The sequence below is a fragment of the Phodopus roborovskii genome, unplaced genomic scaffold (genome assembly GCF_943737965.1).
Source record: "Phodopus roborovskii unplaced genomic scaffold, PHOROB, whole genome shotgun sequence".
NCBI lineage: Eukaryota > Metazoa > Chordata > Mammalia > Rodentia > Cricetidae > Phodopus > Phodopus roborovskii.
The window spans coordinates 75,674,795-75,698,324 of NW_026126418.1; the positions used below are offsets into that span (position 1 = coordinate 75,674,795).

General features: G+C 41.7%; 2 protein-coding genes across 3 annotated transcripts in view; one reads left to right on the forward strand and one right to left on the reverse strand.

Annotated features, from left to right (window-relative positions):
• The window catches only part of Fbxw2 (F-box and WD repeat domain containing 2), a 27,396-nt gene extending 15,153 nt beyond the window's left edge, over nt 1-12,243 (reverse strand). Inside the window, exons 1-3 of one of the 2 annotated variants that reach the window (XM_051185275.1) lie at nt 12,134-12,243; nt 11,924-12,032; nt 5,104-5,613 (exon numbers count right to left, since the gene is read on the reverse strand). In XM_051185275.1, the coding sequence (XP_051041232.1) occupies nt 5,104-5,593 (490 nt within the window). In that variant the 5' untranslated portion in view covers nt 5,594-5,613; nt 11,924-12,032; nt 12,134-12,243. The remainder of the gene's footprint in view (nt 1-5,103; nt 5,614-11,923; nt 12,033-12,133) is intronic. The other variant, XM_051185276.1, reaches the window with a different exon arrangement.
• On the forward strand, nt 11,846-21,590 carry B3galt9 (beta-1,3-galactosyltransferase 9). Its single transcript, XM_051183879.1, is given in 5 exon segments — nt 11,846-12,281; nt 20,554-20,772; nt 20,775-21,137; nt 21,140-21,319; nt 21,322-21,590. Coding segments are annotated over 5 exon segments (1,467 nt in total).
• Nucleotides 21,591-23,530: the final 1,940 nt, after the last annotated feature.

Below are 23,530 nucleotides of genomic sequence, written 5' to 3' on the forward strand. Positions count from 1 at the left end.
GCATTATGTAATAAGCTTCAGGCCAGCATAAGCTAAAAACACAAGGAAGGCCTAGCTCAAAAATCAGACACACACACACACTTTTTAAAGCTAGAGTTGAGGCTTGAGATGGCTCTTGCAGAGGACATGGGTTCTATTCCCAGCATCCACATGGCTTTAAAAAAAACAAAGTAGGAAAAAAAAAAAAAAAAAAAAAAAAAAAAAAAAAAAGCCTGGTGTACAGAGTGAGTTCCAGAACAGACAGGGATACTCAGAGAGATCATGTCTCAAAAAAACAAAACAGAAAGGTGATCATGAAGATAATGAGCCCGCTGCCAATATTTAAGCAAGGAGTGCCAAATCAACATCATATTTTAATCTTAAATAAAAGAGGCTACAGACTATAAATAACTAGAGTGTTACAACTACAAATGCACAGAAAAATGGATGATAAAGTTCCAATAATCACACTTAGAGGGAAAATAGAAAGCATGAAGCAAGTTCAGGGTGACAAACCAAAACATGAAATGCCTTAATCAAATGACTAATCAAACTAGAAAAGTGCCTGGCACTTCAGAGAATCACTCACCACATGTATGTAGAAATGCAACTTAAAAATAATCTTGAGAAGTTATTTATCTCTTAACTATTAAAGATACTGAGATGGATTCTGGAGAGACTGAAAGTAAAGCATATTATTTATGGCTGATGTGGCCACAACAGTAATTCAGTATACATGTAAAGATGCTAAGCAGAGAACCAGTCACATTTGCAGAACTGATAATTATGCCCCAGGTTCTGTCATAAAGTAAATAATCCAAGCAGAGGAGTGACATGCAAACAAATATTCATAAAACAGAAACTTGAACACATACTTACTAACATATAGCCATATGATATATTTATCCAAAAGATGAATTAATGCATATTAAAAGTGAAAATTATAATAGTTTTGGCACTCCAGAAATATTTGTTAAAAAATGTCCTGGATTGAACAATGAATACAGATCTCCATATACAATGTATATGATGTAAACAAACATGCATTAAGACAAGACTGTTGGTAAGAACCAGAAGCAAGGCTGAAGACATGGCTCTTAATTAGTTCAGTTCCTAACATCCATATCAGGGACCTGATATCCACTCTGGCCTCTGCAGGAACATAAACTTATGTGTAAATACCTAAACTCAGATGTGTGCATAAATACATATTAAAAAAAATAAACTGGGGGGGGGCGGCTTAAAAGATGGCTTAGTTGTTAAGAGCACTGATTGCTTTTCCAGAGATTTTGAGTTCCATGGTGGTTCACAACTGTCTATAACTTTAATCCCATGAAATCTGATGCCATCTTCTGGTGTGCAGACAAAATACTCATGTAAATAAATCTAACAACACAAACAAAAAACTCCTAGAACCATTCAAGGACTTTGCCCATCAAAATGTGTTGCCTAAATGTGGACACATATCAGAATCATTTGTAATAACACACATCCTTTATCTTTTTTTTTTTCTTCCCCAAGACAGGCTTTCCCTATGTAACAGCCCTAGCTGACCTGGAACTATAGACCAGGCTGGCCTAGAACTCAGAGAGATCTACCTGTCTCTGCCTCCTGAGTGCTGGGATTAAAGGTGTGTGTCACCACTGCCCAGCTTATAATTCTATAGTAACACAAATTTAAAACTTTTAACAACTGTATATACAATGTACATTATTTAGTATACTGTCATGTGCTTTAAGCTTGTTAAAAGTATACCCCAAGAGTGAGGGCTCTTGTGTTCCACCTCCAGTGTGGTGGTTTGAATGAAAATGATCCCGGGGGTCCTCAGTTGGTGGCACTGTTTGGGAAGGACTAGGTGCAGTTTTGTTGGAAGAATTTATGTCACTGGGCTTCAAAAGCCCACACATTCTCAGTTAACTTTCTCTGCTTCATGTTCTTAGCTACTACTCCAGTACCATTCCTGTCTACTCCTCTGTTGCTGTGCTTGTGGCCATGGCCATGGACTCTGGACCCATAAGCCCCAAATAATTTTATCTCTTATAAGTTTCTTTGGCCATAGTGTCTTATCTCAGCAAAAGAAAAGCAACTAAGACATCCAGCAGATTTATTTCAAGTATCTACCAAGGTACCTTGTCCAAGAACAAGTTGACCCTTGGCTCTGTAACTGGTAGAAGAAAGAAAGAAAAAAGAAAGAACGAACGAAAAAACTAAGCAGCTAAGTGTTTTTAAAACACTGTGTTTTTCAGAACAGCTAGAAGGCATATTATTTCCAACCAAGGTTACTACTGTTTATTCTATAATATAAAAATGCCTATGTCAGGTAGTGGTGATGCACATCTTTAATCCCAGCATTCAGGAAACAGAGGCAGGTAGATCTCTGTGAATTCAAGGCCAGTCTGGTCTATAGATAGAGTTCCAGGACAGCTTCCAAATCTACAGAGAAACCCTATCTCGAGAAAAACAACAACAAAAGCCAAAATCAACCAACCAACCAACCAACCAACCAACCAACCAACCAAAAGATGCCTACAGTAATGGGAAGGCTTACCAGGAGAGAAAAGGCCACTGGGAGTACAAAGGATTGTCTCAAATTCCCCAGTCAGTTTCTTAGGGAATACTGTTAGCACCTACCTGATGATGTATGTCATCTGCTATCTAATTGGAAGTCTTACTCTATAACTCTTTCTCTTGGAAAAGTCAGCTGGCTGCCTCCAGTGAGGGGGTAGTAAGGTGGTGGTTGTCAGGAATCAGCAGCCTGCTGATCCCCGTCCCCAACAATGGGCAGGACGCTCATGGCCATGTCATCTCTATGTCAAGCTTTATCTGGCTGCCAGAGGACTTAGTTTCGCATTCACAAGCCCCCCCTTTAAAGCAATCGCTCCAAGCGTGCCTCTCTCTTTCTCTCTGGCCCCCCTCTTGATCTCTCTCTTTAGAAATCTAGAGAATATGGCATTTAAAATGTTTCATTAAAAAGCTTTTATAACAGAGACAGGCCAGCTGCTGGCACCACCCATTTCCTCCAAGAAGACTGATGGACACTGAAGAAGCTCCACCCACAAAGTGGTAATGCTAGCCACTGAGCAATCCTGCCTTTCATCTCAACTGCTGCAAAAGGCTCTAAGGACCGTGGACAAGAAGTCAGTGGAATCGACTTTCTCCACGTTGCTTGGGCCATTGGTAGGTAAGTCTTCCAAAAGCTCCTAATCCACAGGTCTCATGCCATCAGCAGAAGGCAGAGGTCCTTAAAGCCTCTGACTACAACTGTGGAGGACCTGGGGGTGGCTGTCCATGCTGCCAGCTAGTAAGTCTCTGTTACTCTCTAATCATTCAGGTAAAAATTTTATCCTTCTCAAGAACTCTGATGCTTTTGACGACTGGTAGCTTTGTCAGCTTAAAGCAGCAGCCCAGGCTCCAATGGTTATAAAACAGATTTCAAAAATGGGTATTTTAAGGTTGCTATTGTTTACAGTCTTAACATTAATCAATAAAGTTTTAATAAGCTACTGTGTTAAACACCATACTATGCCACTATATGACCATAACTGTAACTATAAGCTTACAATTAAGGTGCTTTTCATTGTGCTAAAAATCTGCCAGTTGTATGTGTTAATTCTTTCAGCCAAATCATTTCTAACATGAGTATGCTGATAAAGTGTCTAATATTTATGTTTCACAAACCCAAAGATTCTTTAGGTTCCAGGGAGCAGAATTGGATCCATTTACAGGTCAGATTCACTGAACTTTTTCCTGTCTTGGGACTTCCTAACCTTGTCTTGTGACCCCCTTGGGAGCCCCTCCCCCACCTTACACTTCTCCCATTAAGTACTTGGACCTAAGGAAAAAAACTTAACCTTGTCCTCTGCTCTGCTAACATCTTGCCAGGTCTCAAAGATGCCAGCGTTCCATACAGTCAGGACTGTGATGAAACAACCAACTACTAGGAGGACATGGCAGCACCCCCCCCAGCTTTCTAATTCCCCCAAAGAGGATCACAGTCCCAAGTCAGCAGGAAGCAGTCTTGAGAACTCAATGTCCTTATTCCCTAACCTGCCATGCTCAACCCCCACCTGTTTAATAACAATAAGTGGTGGAAAGGTTAGGAATCAGCAGCCTGCTGATCCCCGCCCCCAACAATGGGCGGGACGCTCATGGCCATGTCATCTCTATGTCAAGCTTTACCTGGCTGCCAGAGGACTCAGTTATGCATGCACAAGCCCCCTTTTAAAGCAATCGCGCCAAGCGTCTCTCTCTGGCCACCCCTCTTGCTCTCTCTCTCTCCCCTGCTTTTGGTTGGCCACCAGCTACTCCCCTTTCTCTCCCCTCTCTCAATAAACTCCACGCAGGAGCAGAGTGTTTCTTAGGCAATAGTAGTATCAAAGGAACAACAGTGGTGGCTGACTTTTCCAGTTGATTTCTGCTGAAGGTTTGTAAGCCCCAAACTTGGTAGTGTTATCTTGTATTTGCTCTCCCAGTCAGGCTGTTCCAGTCAACTCTGCTAGATATCTAAAGTGCTCAATCTGATGGTGTTTGGCTATTTGTCGTTTCATTCTACTGATTGCTCTTTATTCTCTAACCTTTTGCCTGCCATAGACTTAACAAACTCATTCAAAGCTGAAAGCACTGCAATGGTAATCATTCTTTGTGAACTATACAGAACAGTGTGTCAAACAGTCACTTAAATGCCTAGTTTACAAAGCATCCAGCTGTCACTGTTTCCATGTCCCAACTTTCAACATCCTATTCTTAGGGTCACAGGATTTTAGAGCATGGAAGGAATTTGTTCTTTCCCATTATTTTAAAGGCAAGGAAATAAATACAGGTTAAATAATTCATCTAAAATGTTCTTGCAGACCTAAAGTGTTTTTTTTAATGATAAGACACAAAATTAACAAACATGGAAGAAAAGTGTAAGATTCACAATACACTTTAAAAACTGTCTGAATAAATCTGTATAAAAACAACTCTTCTCCAAGGGGAAGAAGAGCAAGAGGGAAGTGCCACTACAAATGTTGGTGAAACATTTGCTCTTCTCAAGAGGGAGCGAGCTTACAAGAACCAGTCTTGTAACTCAGTAGAGAGAAGGAACCCTGCTTCCCCTCCCTGGGGACTTGCCCAGGCCCTTACCTGTGCAGAGAAGTCCATCTCTGTAGTAAAGTGCATACACTCTGGCACTATGTCCAATTAGTGATGAGGTCTCAAAGGCTTCATGTTCCTCCAGCTGCTTCATCCTCAAGATAGCCTTCAAGTAAACCTTCTTCCAGTGCAGTGCGTCCTGAACAGAATCATCTATCTGCCAGCCCAAATTTTTACAGGCAGTCTGCCACACCTCTGTACAGGCACTTATCACCTTATTCCACTGCTTAGAGACCAGGCAGCATGTGAGTAAAGTCTGAGGGTCGAGCCATTTTAACAAATAAAAACTGAGCTCCAGGGGAAGGAGTTTGAGGAAGTCCCGCTTGAGGAGAGTCTCCAGGTTATTGGAGAGGTGCCTGAGCTGGACTGCCCCACTCAGACTAATCAGGTGGTCCAGAGTTTCATTTTTCTGCAAGTCCGTCAGAGAAAGAAATGTAACAGAAATGTTATCAAGCCATGTCTCAAAGTCCTTTCTCTCCATAAGGTTATGGAAATATTTACCTGTGGCACATCAAAATATTGTATTAGTTCTGTTCAAAAAGATTGTTTAAGCAAGAATACTAATAAATAAGTATTAAAAATTAGTGTAAAAATGGTATTACAATTTTATGCTTAGTTACTTTATAGTTAAAAACTACACTGAATGTTTCCATGCACACAAAAGGAAATGCATCTAGGAAAACATTTTTACAAATCGTGATATAACAAATGTCAGAGGAACTTATGTCAGTGTGTGACTTGCTCCTTTTGAAGTCTATCTAATGCTTGCTTGCCACACAGATCTTCACCAAAAAAGATATACAGAACATTCATTAAGAGTGTATTTTATTCTGCATACAACCCTGCATCCATCCCATTACAAAACTGCTTCTTCACTAAATTCCTTACTAAATACAGTTTATTTTGGGAAATAAAATCACAATAATAGCACCAGGACGTAACATACACAAAGCAAATCTCTGAAACTGTGACCTATGCATTAGTTATGCTGGGTACAACATGATCTGCCATCCAAAGTCACAAAATTAATGACTTGGTTTTACAATAGATGCTGAAGCAAAAGGATGTGAAGAGGAAAGAGAAATAAGCGTGTAATGAGCTTTGTGCAGCAGGTCTTCTGGTGTGACATCTCCCTTACAGCACTGCCTGTTAGAACATGGATTACTAAAGGCCTTGCAGTCTCCTTTAGAAGCCTCACATAAACTAGTGACAAGTCTTACCCATGTTCCCTAGAGAACCATGAGGACCCTTGCAGCCTACAAGATAAAGCAACAGTGGAACATGCCTGCAATCCTAGCCACTCAGAGGCTGCCCTAAGACATCATTAAGATGGAGACCAGACTGGGCAATATAGCAAGACCACAGTTCAAATACACAAAGCAAAAAATAATCATCTGGACACTTAACCAAAAAAAAAAAAAAAAAAAAAAAAAAAAAAAAAATCAAAAACCAAACCAAAAAAAAAAAACCCCTACGTGTCATTTACACTTTACAAATGAAGAATCTACAGGTACCAGAAGCTAAGTAAACCACCTGTGGTCACAAAACTAGTGAAATGGCAGAAGAGAATAAAGGCCGGTGCTTTCAAGATCAGTACAGCAGCTGGGCAGTGGTGCCCACCTTTAATCCCAGTACTCAGGAGGCAGGGGCAGATGGATCTTGTGATGAGAAGTCAGCCTTGGTCTACAGAGCAAGCTCCAGGACAGCCAGGGTTACACTGTGAAACCGTGTCTTGAAAAAAAAGGTAAGTAAACAACAACAACAACAAAAAATAATAACAACAATGAGAATTAAACAAATGGAAAGAAAACAATACCAATAAAATAAAAGATTTGTTCTATGTTGATAGATGTTAATATTGGGTAACAAGTTCATGGGAACTTAGTTTGATTTTTATTATGTTCAGACAGTTTCACAGCTGTGGGAAAGGTAGGTGTTCCTCTGATTTCTTACAAGATTGACACCTAGTTAAAAAAAAATTTAAAGTTCAACCTGGAAGAAAATAAATCTCTTTCCTGACATGTTACCTAGATTAGATCTATAAAAAGTTAGCTCTATCGTCTATCTTTGTTATGAAAAGTGAGCAAAAGCCTAGTTTTCAGTATATAGTTTGGTAAGACAGTTTCAGACACAAAACTGTGTGTTAGTAGAAGCAACGGAATGTTTCAATCAGTCCTCTCCAGTTAACAGCTTGGTCTTCTGAAGACTACTCCAAGTCAGGGGTATGGGTCTACATGTTCTCATCAACTCATCTCAAAAAATAAGCTTCCTCTGTCTGACCCTTAGCACAGTTCCTCTGCAATACACCCAGAAAATCCTACCCTCAAGAATAATTAGTTATAAGACTAAGCCATTTGTTTCAGTGGGCACTGTAGCTATTGATTTTCACTGAGCCCCAGCACCCTTGAGTACCAGAATGACATGACAGGTGTGTACCACAAAGCCTGTCTAAAATCATCTGACTACTCAGAGCTTACTACTAAAACTCACCAACTTTTACTTTTCTAAAAGAACCAACTAATTTTGGAAGGAAGTTCCTTAAAGCCACAGGTCTAAATTGAACTTGTTTACAGAGCCTCTAGGAATAATGCCATGTACAGGCAACACAAGGTCCCCAGGGAAGCCTCAGGAAATGGGATTTCAATTCAATAGGAGGTGCTTTAATTCATCACAACATTCCTTCCAACAGCAGAACAACTAATTGCAGAATCGAGTTTCCCATTAGTATGAAGAGACTGGACTGATGGATACTGAGGAGACTGGGGTAAATGAAAAGCTGATTTTTTTTTGAAAGCTGATTCAGCCACTTCCTATGTGATCATGGGAATGATCAACCAATGTCTATGTTTCTGCCTGTAAAACAGAAGCTACTGTCCCAACTTCAGCAGCATGAGGATCAGAAACGAAGCAGAGACATGTCCAACAGTACTTTAGTTCCATTACTATAAATGCCCGGCAGGACTCCTTTATGTAGTCTAGGCTGGAATGGACATGACTGACTAACAGCATCAGTCCTATAATCTTACAACAGTTTCCTTCATAACTAGAAGAAAAACTCTAGGGCTCAAACTAATTTCATAAAGGAAGGCAGTTACTGACTCAAGGCTCTAATTGCTTCCTAGGTGCTCACTCCTCTCTATGCACACCCCTCATTATCTTGCTCCTCTTGCCTTTCTCAATGCAAACTTGTTCTCCAGCTCTAACAGAAGCAATCACAAAGATCTGAGGAAATGTGTAGTTTGAGAAAAACAGTCCTACAGTGGGAGATGTGAGCCTGAATTTGGTCTATACCTCTAAGCAATTACATTTATGTTGGTCTTAAAGACTAAAGCAGTGCCGGTATTATTTGATTTTAGCCTGGTTCACAGAAAATTAAGTACTACTGCCCTTACTAGCAATGCCCAGTTACACATAAAGTAGCAGCTCAATATTATCCAGTCTCCACCTCCCAAAGCAAAAATTTCCACCCCTGTATTGTTTTACAGGCAAAACATTGTGGGTACAAAGTTTGAATGCTTCCTCTTCTTCTACTCTGCCACAACCTGTGCAGGTAAGGAATAAAAGATTCAGGACGTAAAAGGGTTTGTGGCAAAACCTAATGACCTGATCTCCAAAACCTATGTGTGGTGGCATGAAAGAAAATGGCCCCCAAAGGAAGGATCACAATTAGGAGGCATTGCTTTGTTCAAGGAAGTGTGTCACTGTGGGGTTGGGCATTCAGTTAGTTTTCTGTTGCCTGCAAAACGTAGGACTCTCAGGTACTCCAGCACTCCACCATAATGTACTGAACCTCTTAAACTGTAAGCAAGCCCCCCATCCCCACTAAATGTTTTCACTCATAATAGTTGTCATGATCATGGAGTCTCTTCACAGCAATAAAAATCAAACTAAGAAGTTGGTGCCACAGAATGGGATATTGCTGTGATAGGCCTGACCATGTGTTTGTTTGGAGGAATTTGGACTTTGGGTTTAGAAAGCAATGGAATGTCTAAATACTGCCTAATCGGCCATACTAGTAGGAGCATGGAAGACAGTGTTGCTAAGAGTTATTTGAATTATTGAGGTGGAGGGGGGCTCATTCAAGAGGTTTCAGAGGAGAAGAAATTTAATCTGTTACCTAGAGATTGTTCTGGTGATATTTTGGTGAAGAAGGTGGCTAATTTTGCCCTTGTCTGTAAAGTCTGCCTAAGGCTAAAGTGAAGAGTTTTGAATTAATTCCAGTGGCAGATGAAATCTCAACAGCCCGTATAGGATAGTAGGAAGTGGAATAAAGCTAAATTTTGTGTTCAAGGAGATAAACAGACTGATAAATGAAATAAATGGAGTGGTGACCTCAGAGCAAGATCCCAACCAGCTAAGTTTCTAACCTGTAAAAAGGAATTAGAGCCTGGTGTGATGGGGCACTCCTTTAATCCTAGCATTGGGAGGATCTCTGAATCTGAGGCCAGCCTGGTCTATAGGCCAAGTTTCAGGACAGCCAAACTTAGGCAGTGAAAGACAGAAAGAAAGCTAGTGAAGATTAAGTAAATGAGGGGGCTGTATTCCAGCCTCAGCAAGCAGCATACCTTGGCATCTTTGACTACGTGGTTCTGGAGTTAGAGTTAAGGGTAGAAAAAAAGAAGTTATGGAATAAAGACACTAAGACTAAGCATGTGTCAGGGTGTCCCTGAATGGAGGCCTTGGAAAGTCCACGATGTTAGAGTTGCCAGAGCAGTGGGTTACCTGCAGAGGAGAGCTGCTAACAGGGTGTGGAACCAGCGCAAGAGAGAGAAGTCTGTTGCAGTCAACACAGCTGAACAGAGTTGGAGATCTGAAGAGTGTTTCAATATCAGACATGAAGATGCAGAGTTTGGAGTTTGCCCAGATGTTTTCAGTCCTGTAGTCCGTTATTTCCTCACTATGCTCTTTTCCTCATGTTTTGGGATGATAATGTATATCCTGTGCCATTCTATGTTGTAAGTATATGACCTGTTTTTTGATTTTGATTTTATAGGGGATTACAGTAAAGAGATTGCCATGCATCTCAGAAGAGACTTTGAAACAAGTTTGAGTCTGTTATAGACTATGGAGATATTAGAATCTGGGCTGAATGCATTTTTGCATTAATATATGGCTATAAACCTTGGGGGGCCAGGGAGTAAAATGTGGTTTTTGAAAGAAAATGGTCCCCAAAGGGAGGGGCACTATTAGGAGGTGTGGCCTTGTTAGAGGAAGTGTATCACTGGTTGGTGAAGGGGCAGGCTCTGAGGTCTTTTTTGCTCAAGGTTCCCTCAGTGTGACAGTCAGTCAACTTCTTGCCTGAAAGATGTAGGATTCTCAACTACTTTAGTACCACACCTGCCTGTACTCTACCATGCTCCCCATCATGACAATGGACTGAACCTCTGAAACTGTAACTGAGCCTCCTCAATTAAATGTATTAATTTATAAGAGTTGTCATGGTCATGGCATCCCTTCACAGCAATAAAAAACAAACTAAGACACCATGTAAAGATGGAAGGCAAGAACTAACTTCATAAAGCTGTTCTTTCGCTTACACACACACTCCAGCACACACACATACCGCACACAAAAAATGTAATTTTGTAAAGAATAAAAGGTAGATATTTGTTGTTGGAAAGGTTATCTTTTTGCCCCCATCCCTCTTCCTACCAAGTACAACCAGTTAAGCAGGGGCAGGCCAGGCATGGTGGCACACATCTTTAATCTGAGTACTCAGAGACAGAGGCAGGGAAATCTCTGAGTTTGAGGCCAGCCTGATCTACATAGGTAGTTCCAGCACAGCCAGAGCCATGTAGAAAGGTCCTGTCTCAAAAAACCAAAAAGGAAAAAAGAATCAGATGCTTTAAAAACGTGTGCATGTGTGCACAGAGGATTATATGTACATAAAAATATTTTGTGAATATTCAGGAAACTGATTAAATAGGTTTCTTCCAGAGAGAACAAGAAAAACAAGAAAAGGGGATGGAGTCCCTTTTAAACATAAATCTTTTTGTATTTAAAACATGTTAATATACTATCTTAAAAATATTTTCCTCTCTTTGCTTGTGAATTTAGACAATTGCTTTTCTTTTCTTTCTTTCTTTCTTTTTTTTGTTTTGTTTTGTTTTGTTTGTTTGTTTTGAGACAGGCTTTTGCAATGCAGCCCAGACTGGTCTCCAGTTCATAATTCTCCGGCCTCAGTTGCCTGAATGTTGAGACTACTGGAGTCCACAGCCACCCATGGCCTAAAGGGCCCTAGTTTGGAGGCTTTTCTTTCTTTCTTTTTTAAAGCTTTGAAAAAATTAAAATAATGTTTATAAAACACGGGCCCTGGAATTTCACTTGCTCCTGTTATTTCAAGCATATTTCCTCACTTGTAAACTGTAGCCTGGTAGTTTTACCTACAGGTGTTTGTGAGGATTAAATAAGATAAAGCGTTCTGTACAGTATCTGGTACACTATAAGCCTGCCATAAATGCCAATTACTGTTATTATGTAGTATGAATACAGTTATTTCGGCCTTTTTTTTCTTTAAAGCAGCATCCCAAATACACACCCGTTTTCAAAGCACACCCACAAGTACGGTGCCTTCCTACACGCTCTATAACGTTCTATATTTTACAAACCACCTTTCCACACTTATCTTTCATCAAACCGGTAGCCTTAGTGCATCAATGTTAATTCATTTCGCATCTAGGGAAACAGGCACCAGAAGGCAGGAACTCTTAAATCTAATTTTCCTGTTTCTAAAATGAACTCTGAATTCCTCAGCCCGCTCATGAGTCCCTTGGTCCCCTGCTCCCGGAGCCGTGTTCTGCGCGGCACTGACCTGAGCGAGCGCCCCGGGGCCCGGGACCTCGCGCCGGGCTCACACCGACTAGGCGCGCTCGGGCCGCCAGAGCTTCGCAGCGGCCGGGTCCGCTCCGCAGCCATGGCGCCTGCGGGGAGAGGGAGAAGACAGGCCGAGACGGCTGGTCAGCAACGCCGCCCGCGATCAGAATCCCTGCCCAAGCCCGCCCAGCCCAGAGCCCATACATACCTGGACCTACGGCCGCTGCTCTGGTCCGCAGCCTCACAGGGGAGCGGCTTCCGGTGCTGCTTGCGTCATCTCCGCGCGTCCCTCCCGGCACCCAGCGCCCAGCTCCAGGCGGAAACGGCTGTACTTCCGGTCCCCGCCCACCCGGAAGGTGAGGAAGAATGGTCGGGCGGTGGAGAGGGGCAGAACATTTCCTACCACCTGTCTTCGCTTAGTCCTAGTGATCCTGGAATAAAGCTTCGTTTCAAGGCATCTATCTAGATTTTCACAGAGTGTTTATGTTCCTCATCTACCCTTGTTTTTCACCAAGTTGGAAGTAATTTTTCACCGAGGACTAAGGCTCCCAATTGAGATGTATCCAAATCCAGACAACCCATTAACACTTGATACATCCCAAACATGATACTGGCACAGATGAACAAATTCCTAACCGTGTGAGGTCCAAATCTAGTCATGGGAGAAAGACAACATAAACAACCACACAAACTGTGGAAAGAAGCAAGTGCTGTAGAAAACAAAACATGGTTAAGAGAGTTGGAGAGGGGCAGCCAAGTGAGGTAGGCATGAATCATAACACATGATCTCTGTGCCCAAAACGCGGTTACTCAACCATGGAGACGGACGTTCTCGGTAACATTTAAGTTACTTTGTGAGAGCCAAAGTTACATTTTAAGTTTTAAGTCCTTGTAAAACTTGGCTCTGGGCCATTTCCTGGGAAACCGGGTATGGATCTGGATAGATCACATCCACCTGGCCAATATTTAATTGAAGTTTGCTTCAAATTTGGCTTTAAACTGTGGTAATGGCCTTATTCTCCAGCGGTGGGATTAACAATTTATCCATTGACTGGCATCCTTTCACTCTCTCCAGATAGAAACCATGGTGAGCAAGAAGCTCTTCAATGCTGCTATGTGGTAGGTTTGTTGTTATTGCTGTTTGTTTTTTGTTATTGTTTTTCGAGACTAGGTTCTCTGTGTAGCTCTGTCTGTCCTGGAACTCCCTCTGTAGACCAAGCTGGCCTTGAATTGAGACCTGCCTGCCTCTGCCTCCTGAGTGCTGGGTTAAAGGGGTGTGCCACCACTGCCTGGCTTTTTCTTTTTTTTCTTTCTTTTCTCCTCCTTCTTCTTTTTTGAAAGTTTTTGTTTCCCTTGCTGTTTGACAGCAGCAATCAGGATAACGAGCAGGCAAGAGCAAGAGCTGGACCGGGAGGAGGGGTGTCAACAGTTTTTATACATGAAGGACTCCAGCAGGCCTGGGCATGGCAAGCATGCCTCTGGCATGCTTCATCCTTCCTCCATTCCCTCTTCCTTGGTTATATTCATAAAGCTAGCCACCAAGGTCTGTTCCCTTACTTGGCCACTTCCTCGTCCTGAGGCTCACTATCAAGGTCCAGCTATCAAAAGTATGGAAGTCCAGCAATCAGAAGCCCCCTTTGGCTCACCTAATTAACATGCCCAATCAAAACAAGCCAACTCATCCTAACGAAAGCTTTCCTCTTATAAACTGCCATTTGCCTATGGGCCACACATGTCTCATTTATCCAGAAGCAGTCCTTTGCACCTCCATGGCAAATATTCCTCACTCACTTCCCCCATTTCCCTTCACTTTGTTCCTCATTCTGTCTCCTATCTTTGTTTCTTATTCCCTGGAGCAAGTAAGTTTCCTTTGTGCTGAGAACTTGACCTTGTGGCACCCAGCTCCAGTCCTTTAAATACAGTCTTTTGAGTATCTGGACCCTTACTTAGCTCTACCTTTCAGCAGGCCCTGTCAAGCTTTGCCACCAAGCAAATGCCACAAGCAATACTTAGCCCAAAAGGTTTATTGGGGAAGGGGAACAGCAAAATGCCTTGTCAGAGTGGGGACATGAGAGAGGCAGGCAGACAGAGACAAGAGGAGGAAGAAAGGCAGGAGAGGAGCAAGAGTGGTAAGATAGGAAAGAGGAAGCAAGAGAGCTGTGCCTAGCGTTCAGCGGCTGCCAGGCCACATAGCTGATGGTGGAAAGGCACCTGGCAACACTGTGGCGGCAGTGGCAGGCTGCTGCCCTGGCAGAAACTGACAAGCTCTCTGTCCTCTCTTGTCATCTATTTCTTCTGGTCTCTCTCCTTTCCTGACCAGCATGAAACGTCTCTGCTGCTGCTCCTTCAGCTGTCAAACAGCTTGCCACTTTTTAGGCGGTCCATGCTGACCATGTTAAACCTGAGATTCACAAGAGAAAAACCAGTTCCACAATTCTGAGTCAAATTTGACTGGCCAGAATGATGGACTCTGGTCAGGTCCATTTCAGGGTTCCCAGGAAACGGCCACCAATCACTTTTTGCAGAGGCTTAAAAGGACAAAAAAACCAGAGGGCCACCTATTTCCCATCAGGTCCTCAGAGGCAAGCTCAGACCACACTATTGAAAGTTGTCAAGATAGTGATGAGAAGAGCCTTTTACTAGACTTAATTATGCAACAACACAAGGATGGAGAGCACAAGAGACTGTCTCCCAGCCGACTCCCTGAGTGAGTCTGAGCAGCCTGAGTTCATGGCTGACAAGGGTCTGTATAAGGCAGACTTATGGCCATTTGTGTTTGGGTCAATCACAGCTGTCTCCTTCAAGACCAGTCACAACAGTCCGGGAAGTTTCTAAGTCACAGGAAGAAGTGTTCCACATCTGGTGTAGGTAGAAATGGTCACAAGGTCATCTGAGTTCACTAATACTTGTGATAGTCAGAAGTCATACAACCCTGAATGGGATTGTACCCTCAGGAGCTGGGTCTATCAGGTGCAGTTGTGCATTTTTATCAAGGCATATCTTAAAGTGTTTCTAGACAGTTGGTGCTAGCAAAAGAGTAGTATAGACTGACTCTTTGACTGAAAGTTTCTTTGCTCAAGGCAGGGAGGGCACAAGGCAGAACCCAACAGTTGTTGAAGGGTTCTAACAGGCCCCAGCATGCAAACATGGTGCCAGTCGGTCTTGTCTTCCACATTTCCCTCTCCATTGCTCATTTAAACTTCCACATTCCTAAAGCTAGCCACCAATGTCTGTTCACTTATTTGGCCACTTCCTTATGCCCATCTCATTCCTAAGGCTGACTACCAAGGTCCAAACACCAAAACACCAAGGTCTAGCAATTCAAATTCATAATTATCTGCACTGATTAACCTGTTGTCAGGACTTCTCAACTCAGTCTGGCAGACTTCCCCTTTTCTCCTTAAGAACAACTCCTACAGAGCCACTGGCTGCTGCTGTCTTCACCCCTCCCTAGCATGTGTGCTTGGCCCTCTTGCTGTGGAATACTCCTTGATGCCGTGTCGCTGTGATTGGTTTAATAAACGGCCAATAGCCAGGCAAGAGGTATAGCAGGGACTTCTGGGTAGAGAAAGCTCTGGGAAGAAGAAAGATGGAGTCCCCAGCCAGATGTTGAGAAAGCAGCATGGGCAGTACAGAGTAAAGGCAACCAAGCCATGTAAAAAATATACATTAAAAGATATGAGTTGATTTAAGATATAAGAGATAATGGCACAAGCCTAGGGTAAGGCCAAGTTTTCACAATTAATAAAAAATCTTTGTGTCATTATTTGGGAGTTTGCAGTCTTGACAAAAAAGTCCAACTACAGATGGCATCCAATGTGCCTTTAATCCCAGCACTTGAGAGGCAGAGGCAGGTGAATCTCTGAGTTTGAAGCTGGCCTGGTCTACAGAGTCAGTTCAAGGACAGCCAGGGCTACACAGAGAACCCCTATCTCAAATAAACAAAAAACAAAATGAAATAAAAAAAACCACAACTGTGTCAAGTGTTTCACAGATGTAAACACTATATATATATGTATATATATATATATATATATATGCTATTATTTAAATTTCTACAACTTTATAAGGTAGTTTCTATTATTATCCATATATTTAGAGATGATTTGGGTATTTTGCCTACAGTTACAGTCACTCAGTCAGTAGTGTTGTAATTTAAGAAAAGTGGTACTCAACAGAAAGATGCCAGTTGACAGGGTTCAGAGAGGTTTTTTATAAAAACCTTTCATAAAAAGGAGCAAGGGGGGGGACCAGCCTCTGGAGATAGGAGCATATGGAGAGAGGAGAGAGGAAAGAGCAAGGAGGGAGAGAAGAGGAGAGAGAGAGAGAGAAGGATGGGGGTGGGCAGGGCCCTTTAAAAGGGAATATAGTGAATATGCACAGGTAGTGCTCTTAGTGGCTACAGCTGAGGGTGTATCCTGTCAGAACCCAAAGGACAGGTCAGTACAGATATCTGAATACTAACAGGTAGAGCACGAGAGTGTTAATCTCAGGGTCATGGGCAACAGATGTAGCACAAATAATAAAATCCAGACACAGATTTTCCGGATTAAAACTGAAGATCAGAAAAGCTAAGTGGCCAGCCACTAGAGAGTTCTTACCTCTATCTATCAGGGCGCAGACAGAAGGGGCGATCCACCGAACTTCAGAGTGCTACCAACTGTACTTCTCCTCAGACTCCTCCTGCCTTACATTCATTCCTCTCTAGTGCTGGGATTAAAGGCGTGGGATCCCAGGTGCTGAGATCACCCTTGTGTGAGCTCTGTTTCTCTTTTAGACTGGATAGATTTCATGTAGCTCAGGGTGTCCTTGAACTAACAGAGATCTGTCTGCCTCTGTCTCCCAAGTGCTGGGTTTAAAGGTGTGTGCCACCACTGCCTGGTCTCTACGGCTAGCTTTGCAGTCTGATCTTTAGGCAAACTTTATTTGTTGAATCATAAACAAAACATCACCACAGGATTTAAGCACAAATCATTTTCAGAACACCAGTTACCGCCTTGTGCCTGTCTGGGCTCATAAGCTACGTTCATAGGCACCCATGCATCTGTATCTTACCTAAGAGCACCAATAAGGCCTCAGCAATGGTAAAATGTTCTCTTGGTTCCCTCAGATAAGGCAGTCACTAGCCTCTTGTACTGAAACACACCTAGCATGTTTCAGTTAATTTACATTTATGTAGCCACGTGTGGCTAAAAGCTGCCATACTGGACAGAATAATTCTCTGCTTTAAAGACACAACATACAATCTAAACCAGAGAGTCACATGTGCAGTAAGTAGCAAAGCACAACAACGGTCTGTGTGCTCTGACACCATTCAGAGCACTTCAAGCATTGGAGATAATTGTTTGTGATGTAAGCCAAGTGTCTGGTCCTCAAAACGAGGCCCCAAGAGAGCAAATTTGATCTGGCAGGCAACAGGAAACCATAGTCGACATCCACACCAGAGATTGATTGATGACAATGTTATATAAAATTGAGGAAGAGATAAACATACAGGGGAGGTTGGAAGCAAAGCCATGCACCAATATCTATTTGCCACACTGGTCTCAGCCTCCCCTGGGTAGATGTTTGATAATCCAAACTGCAAATTTCAAATGGAGCTTCCCCAGTGTAGTGAGAGATACTCAATTGTCTGCACCTGTGGCACAGACCATGCTCATTGGGGGTGGGGACAGGGGCGGATGTTACCTGGGGGAACTAAGGCTGAGTAAGGGACTCCTGCTTGAAGCATGGGCACAGGAGAACATCTGGAGGCATCCTTGGGACCAGGAACCTGCTGGTATTCATCTGTCTATGTTATTTCTCCTTGAATAAACATCTGTTTGGCCTATTTGTTTCTCCTGATCCTTATTAAACCTCATTACCCCACAGGTAATATTACTTGACTCTCTCACCTAAAAAGGAAACTTAATCCTAAATTTGAAGCCCAGAGAAGATCTGCAAACAAAATTTGTGACCAGGAAAAAAAGGCAGGAAAAGAAAATTGCAAAAACATAATTATGCAAAAACAAATATAAGACACATTTAATTGCTAGATTCAGTACAAGTGAAAACTTCCTTTAATTTGGATTTTCCCACTTGGTAAAAAAATTTCCAAGACTGGATGATAGTTGTTGAGAGAACTTACATAATGTATATTATGTCTGTGTGTATGGCCATAGCATAGTTCCTTTTCATTGTCCAGTAGTTTTTGTTTTTGTTTTTGTTTTTTTTTTTTTTACTTATTTTTCAAATTAGTATATCAAGTATCGCTTCGTTATGGCATTCTCAGACAAAACCTGTTTTCTTGACTACCCTACTATGCTATTTCCCTTTTCTTCCCCTAAGTACTTACTCTTATGTTTGTTTGAGTATGTTTGTCTTTTGAGACAGTGTTTCTCTGTGTACCCCTGGCTGTCCTGGAACTAGCAGACCAGATTGGTCTCCATATAAAAGATCCACCTGCCTCTGCCTCTCCAGTACTAGATTAAAGTCATGCACCAACACATCTGGTTTATATTTCTTTTCTTTTTCTTGTTTTTTTTTTTTGAGAGGGTTACTCTGTGTAGCCCTGGTTGTCTTGGAACTCACTCTGTAGATGAGGCTGGCCTCAAACTCAGAGATCCACCTCTCTCTGCTTCCCAAGTGCTGGGATTAAAGGCATGGGCCACCACCACCCAACAGTATTTCTTATTATTTAATAAATATCTTACAAAGCTTAAACCAGGAATTCAGAATCTCTCTCAATAAGACACATAGAATATATAATGTTTCTTTGGGGGAGAAAAAAACATGTGATCACATGTATTCCTTAATGAATGTTTAGACCAGTCTTACCATGTGCATGTACTGGGGATTAGGCATTATTCCTGAGACACCACACATCATTTTTCTCTTTGGGAGGTGATGTTGTGCAAACATAATATAGATGAAGGATTGTCTGAACTTCCACATGTATTTTACTGTTTTGTTTTGTTTTGTTTTTGTTTTTGTTTTTCGAGACAGTGTTTCTGTGTAGCTTTGAATCCTGTCCTGGCACTCTGTAGACCAGGCTGGCCTCAAACTCAGAGATCCACCTGCCTCTGCCTTCCAAGTGCTGGAATTACAGGCAGGCATGCACCACCACTGCCCAGCCCCCACATGTATTTTTCTTGGAGCTCAGAACAACAATACCCAGTCTGCCCCATGAGACACAGAGTGTACACATGCTTTTTTCTTTCTCTTTTGTTCTGGATTCTCTCTTGCTGTAACACGATAAGCATGCACTGTCCTGTCCTATGCAGGCAGCAGGTATTCTGGGACAGAAGCTCAGAGTGATTGGCAAGAAACCTTATCCTTAAAGTTGGAGGCTCAAGGTACTTTCCTACAATTATTGGGCTGCAGTTATCCCGACATTCTATTGCACAGAACTTAGCATAGGAACTTCATCATTCCCAACGCCCTGAAATTGCTCACAAACAACATGCAGGTAAGTTTCTGAACATCTATGGAGCATTTGGTAGCTATTAAAATAGGTTGTTCTACATGTAAATAGCACTGAGAAAATTGGCAAATAGTGCAGTTTGTAACTGCAAGTTTTGTTTTGTTTTTCCTACTCAATTGGCATGGTGAAGGAAGAGTAGGGGTCAGAATTCCTCAGTAGTTACAAGTGAATGTTATATGCTGACAGATCCAAATTCAAATAATGGACCTATGTTGATCCTTTACAGTGTGCTTTTGGGCAGATTATTAAACCTGTCAGGTACTCAGCTTAATTTGGAAGTTAATCTTTCTTAACAGGGTGTCACTGGGGCCAAATGTAGTAGGTCTAAAATGCTCAGTGCACAGTGGCTGGCACAGTGCAAATGCTCAGTAGAGGAAACTCACTGTAAGTTATTTCCTAGCAGTAAGGTTCTAACACACAGTTTTGAGTCCTTTAAAGTTCCTTAGCTCTGTTACAATTCTGCTTGTTCCCTCCCAGATGGGCACTTTCCCTCTCCTTGATAAGGTGCAGTAAGCTTGGCACAGGTCCACTTAGGCCTCTGAAAAGAATGATGTCTGCAGATAATAAGAATCTGCCCACATAGACAGGCATGCTAGATGGGTTAGGAGAGCCAGTCAAAGCTGTCTCTGGTTCAGTATTAGAGTAAAATGAAAGTTATAGTGAAATGTAAATGTCTAATGAATAGCTAGGGTATGGTGGACACCAAAGCAACCACATCATGGAAAACAATCTTTGACCTTTGTAATCAGAGAAGAAACTGATCCGAGTGCTTCCATTCAATAAAGAAGTATATGTATGGTCCCTTAGATTTTAATCACAACAATGTCACTCAATATGTGGCACAGTATATCTGTGTCGGATCCTTCTTTGTATCTCCAGTGTCTCACATAGTATCTAGTTATAAATATATATAAAATTCCACCCAAACAGGGAAGTAAGCAATGGACATTGTGCTCAGTATCCACTTCCCACAAACACTGGAGAAGAGAGATGCAAATGCTTGGGACCAGAGAGACTGCAATCTAGTAGAAGAGAGTAGTGATAGTAATAGACACTTAAAATAGAATGTATTGCTGAGTACTGTGAGAAGCCCCTACAGGGGTTAATGGGTAGAATAAACAGTATGGGAATGGAGCTTAACACATGCAACTCCTTTTCTTACATAGGTGACATTCTGCAGACTCGGACTCACCAGTGGTGTTTCATTCTGTTTAATGCCATACTATTTCATGCCTTGCTCTTTGGAGCTGACTTTGTGGAAGAATACTTTTTATGTTCTTTGCCTCATGTTGATATGAAAATTCTTGAAATTAAGAACAAGACAAGAAAACTGAATGTGGAATCCATAAGTAATCCTTCCAAATATTATGTTCTGAGCCAGCCAGAGGCACCATCTTTCTGCTCTCTCTTATCTTCAGTAGCCCAGGGAGTGGAACAAGGAGGGAGCTCACCAGAAAAACCTGGGGCAGTGTGACCAGTGTCCAAGGATACCCAATTCTCATACTCCAGGCAGAGATAGTTGCAGCGTCTCAGATGAACGATGATATTATTGAAGGCATCTTCTTGGACAGTACAGAAAACCAAACCCCGAAAGTCATCTCAATGACCCAGTGGGCTGTGGCCTTCTTTCCTAATGCCCTATTCATTCTCAAAGCTGACAAAAAGATGTTCATCAATCTCTCAGGCTTGGTTGACTATCTCCTCAGCCTAAAAGAACACCTGGAAGGTATCTATGTAGGAAGAGTTATTCACCTAACATAGACCCCCACAGCCAGGAATTTGTCCCTCTTAGTGAGTACCCAGAAAAATATTACCAAGACTACTGCAGTGGTGGGACATTTATAATGTCCCAACATGTGGCTCAGATGGTGTATGTGATCTTGAAAGAAGCACCTATAATGGTACCCGCTGAGGTATTTGTAGGGATTTATGCTAAGGCCTTACACCCATCCACAGCTCAAGTTTTTCTGGGGAAAGACACATTGTGTATAACAGATGTTGCTACAAGTTCATCTTTACATCCTCAGAAGCTACAGATGCTGAAACTTTACTGGCATGGAGAGAAATAAATGATGGGAAAGAGTGTTTGCTGTTTGAGACTTACTATGGGCTCATTTCCTGCAAACTTCTGACATACCTCAACAGCTTTCGACATTTTCACATGGGGGCCAAGCAAGGCAGTGCTGTGCACTTTGGTGACTAGTATTCACTTGTTTTTCTTTTAAGTCTCTTGCTTTTAAACCACTGTTTGCCCATTACAGAAAGCAACTCTATGTCCCCATGTCATGTAGCAACTCTGAATCTTCAGTCATACCCAGAAAAACCACAAGATGTTCTCAGCTCTGATGTGCTCAATCTCAGCATCTTGTTTTTGATGTTTTAAGACGTTTAGACTAGTATGGTGTGATTCTTTTCAAAATAAAATCTTTCAGAAAAGAGAGGACATTACATTTCATTATAACATGTGTTGTGGTATACAGAGTCTTATATACCTAAACATTTTTACACTTGTTATTTTGTGTGTATGCATGCTTGTGCGCATAAGTGTTCGTGTCACAGGGCATGTATGGATATCAAAGAACAAAGAACAAAAGGAGTCAGTTCTCTTCTTTCAACATGTATATTCTAGTCAAGGAATTCAAATCAGTAGACTTAGTAGCAATCACCCTTACCCACTGGCCCATACAAGTAATAAATAGTTATAGTACATTCTGGAATACCTAAATCCATTTATTTAACTTAAGTTTCCTTACATAATTTTTTTTGTGGTAAAAACCACTTAAAATGTATGCTCCCAGCAGTTTTAATATATATAATCTATCTCCATTAACTATCATTATTGTGACATGCAATAGACTCCTCAACTTACCTTCTATCAAACTGATACTGTTTGGTCCCTTGGCTAACAGCCCTCTGATCTGGAAACCATCATTTTATTGAGTTTGTTGATTTTACCCTGAATAAGTGAATGAAAATGTGGTTGTCTTTTGTGCTTGGCCTATTCCACTTCCCATGATGTCCTCTTGTTCCTCCATGTTGATGCAAATGATAGTTTTTTTTTCTTTTAAACTTATGTTTTCTTTTAAACTTTACTGGTTCCTTGGGAGTTTCATGCCATGCACCCCAATCTGCCTACCTCTCCATCCCTCCAGATCCTCCCCTCACTCCTGCAGCATTCTCTCAAAAGAACACCCCAAAGTCAATTAAAAACAAAACAAAAGCCAAGCAGTGGTGATACATGCCTTTAACCCCAGAACTTGGGAGGCAGAGGCAGGTGGATTTCTGTGAGTTCGAGGCTAGCCAGTTCCAGAACAGGCTCCAAGTCTACACAGAGAAACCCTGTGTTTCAACAAAAAACAAACAAACAAAAAGAAACACCCAAAAAAATATCCCTCACTCCTCCATCTAGGATAACAGGTGTGCTTCACCATATATATGTCCAGTATGTGGACATTTATATCTCTCTCAAAGTTTGTAGTGTCCTAAGATGGTTTCTTTAAAGTAATTGTTCTATTTCACTATGGGTCCTCCTACAATTCAAAGACTTGGTCTCATGACACTGTTCCATGAATCCTATAAACTGTCTCCTATTTTTCATTTCTTATATTTTATTCTCCTCTGATAATGTATTTTCCACTAGTCTGACTTTGAATTTAGATTTTTTCTGGAAGTTAGTCTCCCAAGAGCCTTATTTAAGGCCTTCTTCATCTTTTCTCCCCTTGACAATCTGATAATGTGAGAATCTGTTGGTAAATCCTAGAGGATTTTTTCATTTTTCTCCTGCCCCACTCTGCATTATTTCTAAAGACTTGAATCATTTTTTAAAAGAATTTAAAATTTTTATTTATGTGTCTGTGTGCTGGTGCCTGTAGAGACCAGAAAATGGCATTTTGGAGTTACAAACAGATGTGAACCACCAGATAGTACTGGGAACCAAACTCAAGTCCTCTTCAAGAGTTGCAAGTTATCTTTTGAGATGTTGGGCCACCTCAAAACTCAGAAATCTTTTGTTTGAGCTGGTTTTGTTTGAATTTTTCAGCTCCAAGATTAGTGTGTGTGTGTGTGATTTTCTTTCACACAGATGAAGAATGCTTTCTTGCTTTTACTAAATGGCCTGAGTTCTTTGGTGTCTGTGTTTTCTTG